The following is a 4,262-nucleotide window of genomic DNA, read 5'->3' on the forward strand; positions in this document are numbered from 1 at the left end:
TTCCCTCTCCCTCACTGTCTCCATAGGTAGGGCACAGTGGTGCCTTCCAACTTCCTTACTTTCCCCACAAGTTGGGCGCTTTTTCCTTCCACAGACTTTGCTTTGCTCATTTTGGTCCTCTTACCTTCAAGAGCTTATCATGTGTACTCACCTGGAATATGCACCTCTGTGTTTAAAATCCTACTTCTTATAAGCCTAGCACTCTGGGAGGCTGAGGCAGGTGGATTACTTGAGGTCAGCAGGTTGAGGCCAGCCTGAGCAAGAGCAAAATGCCATCTCTACTAAAAAGAGAAGAATTAATCACACCTTCTGTCAGGCACGCATTCTGTAGTCCTACTAACTGGGGAGACTGAGGCAGGATGATCAATTGAGCCTTGGAGTTGGAGGTTGCAGTGAGCTTTGATGACGGCACTAGACTCTACCCCTCTACCTGGAGTGACATAGCAAGACTCTGTCTGAAAAAACAAACAAAAATTCCAAACCCTACTTGTGCTTTCAAATTCACTCATATCCTGAGGGCTGTTGCATTGGGCTTCTTCAGCTAATGCAGCACTCACAGTCTGTCCTGGCTGTGTGGAGGGCCCAGTGGGAACAGGACAGTGTGCTGCGTCACCCACACCCTGTGAAGTAGGTTCCATCCTCTGACCTTGCGAGAACAAGTAGGAGCCCAGATGTGAGCCCCGTCCACTACAGCTGTGGCTGCCAAAACCTTTTATCTTCTGTATTAGTCCTGTCTGCCTCACAAGTGCAGAGCTATAGGAGGGAGGTGTGAGCATATGCCTCATTCTGTAGACCTTAGGGTGACACTCAGCTCATGTTGGCAGGTTGGTGACTCCCTGGTAGCTGGCTGGAGGGTGGCGTCAGGGAGAGGAGGAGGAACATTGAAGTGGGGATTGACTCTGTTGGTCAGGTACCCATGTCTTGTGGAATGCTTTTCTTCCACAGACGTTTCCTAATCTAATGCCAAAATTAATTTCTCTACCTGTCTAAAGGTAAATACTTTGAATTGCCACCTACTTGATGAAAATATTGGAAGGGCTGACATAATGGAAATCATTTTCAGATAATAGGTGGAAAGCTTTATATGAAAAAAAACTTTTTGGCTCAGTGCCTGTAGCATAGTGGTTATGGTGCCAGCCACATGCACCAAGGCTGGTGGGTTCAAGCCTGGCCTGGGCTAGTTAACCAACAATGACAACTGCAGCAAAAAAATACCTGAGTGTTGTGGTGGGTACCTGTAGTCCCAGCTACTTGGGAGACTGAAACAAGAGAATCACTTAAACCCTAGAGCAAGAGTCCTCAAACTACAGCCTGCCAAGGACATTTATCTGGCCCTTCAGGTGTTTTTGCTGCCAATGCCTGTCCTGCTTAGCAGCCGACTCGTCCCAGGGCACACAGTCTGGCCCTCCAACGGTCTGAGGGACAGTGAACTGGCCCCCTGTTTAAAAAGTTTGAGGACTCTTGAAGTTTGAGGGAGTTGCTGTGAGCTTTGACACTGCGGCACTCTCCTGAGGGCAACATAATGAGACTCTGTCTCAAAAAAAAAAAACAGTTTTGTTTTTTTTTTTTGAAACAGGGTCTCACTCTGTCACTCGGGCTGAAATGGAGTGGTGATGTCATATTTACTGCAACTTCAACCTCCTGGCTCACGTGATCCTTCTGCCTCGGCCTCCCCAGTAGCTGGGAGCACAGGCATATGCCACTACCAGCTAATTTTTCTATGTTTTGTGGAGACGGGGTCTTGCTATTTCCCAGGCTGGTCTTGAACTCCTGGCCTCTAGCGATCCTCCCACCCTGGCCTCTCAAAGTGCTAGGATTACAGGTGTGAGCTGTAGCCCTATGAAAATTCTTTACTGTCCCTGAATATTGTATTCAGATCGCCCATTTGTATTTTAACTAAAGCTAAACTGACTATTCTTTCATTAAGCCAGGCATTGATCCTGTGACTTTAATGTCTCTTGTCACTCAGAATTATTGCTTACAACTGCCAGCGTCCTGAGAAGACCTCAACAGGGACAAAGTAGAAAAGTTATGGGAATATTAAATCAAGGATGCTCTTAATGTTCCTCCTGCCTTCAGAAGAAAAACAGTAGTCTGACTCTAAAGGAGTTTGGTGTGGAATGAAAACTTTAGCTTAATTAATAGCTAACTTGATGCAAATTAAGTAGTTGTAGATTTATTCCAGAGAAGGAGATTGCATTTAGGTGGGCCTATTTTGTTGTTGTCTTTGAAACATGTCTTGCTAAATGAACACCTGTCCTGGCACATGTGCGCGTTAGGGCCTACCTATCCTTGCTATGTTCCATGCAGCCTGTTGGGGAAAGGAACTGGCTGCTCTGTTTCATTTTTTAAAAAATGCTTGTTGCTACCTGTTATATTGGCTTTCCCATAACCCACCACATTTTGAAAAAACTTTAGTCTGAGAGGACCCAGGGCTTAGGGTGGAAAGGAACAGAGAAAATCACTGCCTAAAAGCTGATTTTATGGGTAATTAGGAGGTACAGGTTACCTAAGGGCAGATCTAAGGAGTGTGAGGGAGAAAACAAAACTGACAGGTACAGAGTACCTCACTCTTCCAAAAAGTGCGTAACAGCAGGCGGTGTGTGGAAAGACCCTCTAGAATGTCCAGTTTTAGAAAGCTAGGCTGAAAGTCCCTTTTCTTTCTGGAATCTGTTCCCTCCACTGTGTCTGAGGTAAGTGCAGCCAGATCCCTCCCTGCCTTGGAACTGTCCCAGGCCTCCTCTTGATCATTAGGCTAAGTTCACATTCCTAAGTGGCCATGAAGGGCTTCCAGGTCAGGCCCCTTGTGTATCTCGGGCTTCAGGCTCCTGCTGTCCCTTAAGCAGGATCCATGAGGCCCTGAACCTTGTATTTCTTTGTCTGGCATGTGCTTCCTAAATGCACCCTCCCCTACTCTTCTGTAAGCTTTCTGGGCTCTGTCTGTGATTCCTACTGGGAAGGCTTCCCCCGCTCCCTACCCTGCTCCCTACCCCCGTGCTTGTAATGTTCACCAGCCTGGCACCCCCACTCCAATTAGGTACTTGTTGAGTAAGTGGGTGATCTGAGTCTGGGCTGCCAGTGGGTTCTGACAGCGTGGGGTTCAGTGGCTGAGCTGAAGAGGAGGTTATCTTGTGAGGGGTTTCTGATGGCCTCCTTGTATCTTTTGAAGGTGATTAGAATGACTGGTTTCATGAAGGGCCTCTACACAGATGCCGAGATGAAGTCTGATAATGTGAAGGTGGGTTTGCCTGGTTCCTCCTCCTCCTCTCCCCTCCCCCGGCCTTGATGTGTGGGGACGTTTCCTAGGCTGTGTACTGTAGTGTGTATCATTATTTGCTGAAGTGTGGCTGGAATAGAGTCTATTAATTGGCGAATTGATGTATGTAACTTTCTCATTTAGTTTCTCATTTGTAGCACCTGCATGTCACATTAATTTTATTCACTGAGAAATGGAATTAACACGTCAAAGGTTAATACTAGCCTATCACTAAATTAAAAGCTTTAATGAATTGTTTTTGTTTTGTTATAAAAGGTCAGTAATTTAAAATTTGTCATACATATTTAAATAGTTTTTTAAGTAAACAGGTTCTATGTTGTGCCTGTTGAACAAACTGAAGATAATACATTTTATTATTGCTTTCTGGTAATACTAACTCTTAGAAGTATTTTAATATTTGTATCTTAAAATTTTTTTTTCATACACAAGACTCTGATGAGATAATATTTATATTTTAAATGGAAATGTTTCAGGATAAAGATGCAAAAATTAGCTTCCTGCAGAAGGCCATAGACGTGGTTGTAATGGTTTCAGGAGAGTCATTATCAGCAAAACCAGCCCGAATTGTGGCCGGGCATGAGCCTGAAAAAACAAATGAGCTGCTCCAGATAATTGGAAAATGCTGTCTCAACAAGGTAATACTGCAGTACCGGCATTTTGAACTTTCTGTATCAGTAACAAGGAGGGCAGGGTGAGTATCTTAAATTTAGTGAATGCTGCGCTTTGAATCTGATCCCATCTATCCTGGAGCCCCAGAGTTACATAGTAATTTAAAAACGAATAATAAAACAAGTAAGGATATGTCATGTACATAGAACACATAAAGCCCTCCCAGTTTTAAGTATGGAACCGGGGACTTTTCAGGCACTTTGCTTCAGGCCTGGTGGCTGGAGATTGCATGCCCAGGGTTCCAAGCCCTCATTCCTTTTCCTCAGGGGCCTTTTTTGAGGATAGGAGGCCCAGCCAGGGCCATGTGGCTGCAGGT

General features: G+C 45.1%; 1 protein-coding gene across 3 annotated transcripts in view; it reads left to right on the plus strand.

The window, feature by feature from the left end:
- Positions 1 to 4,262, plus strand: part of TRAF3IP1 (TRAF3 interacting protein 1) — a 90,480-nt gene that overhangs the window by 1,549 nt on the left and 84,669 nt on the right. For all 3 annotated transcript variants that reach the window (XM_023518262.1, XM_003798240.2, XM_003798241.2), the window contains exons 2-3: positions 3,170 to 3,238; positions 3,751 to 3,912. In XM_023518262.1, the coding sequence (XP_023374030.1) occupies positions 3,170 to 3,238; positions 3,751 to 3,912 (231 nt within the window). The remainder of the gene's footprint in view (positions 1 to 3,169; positions 3,239 to 3,750; positions 3,913 to 4,262) is intronic.

This window comes from Otolemur garnettii, unplaced genomic scaffold (assembly GCF_000181295.1).
Source record: "Otolemur garnettii isolate 467f Iridium unplaced genomic scaffold, OtoGar3 scaffold00133, whole genome shotgun sequence".
NCBI classification, from domain to species: domain Eukaryota; kingdom Metazoa; phylum Chordata; class Mammalia; order Primates; family Galagidae; genus Otolemur; species Otolemur garnettii.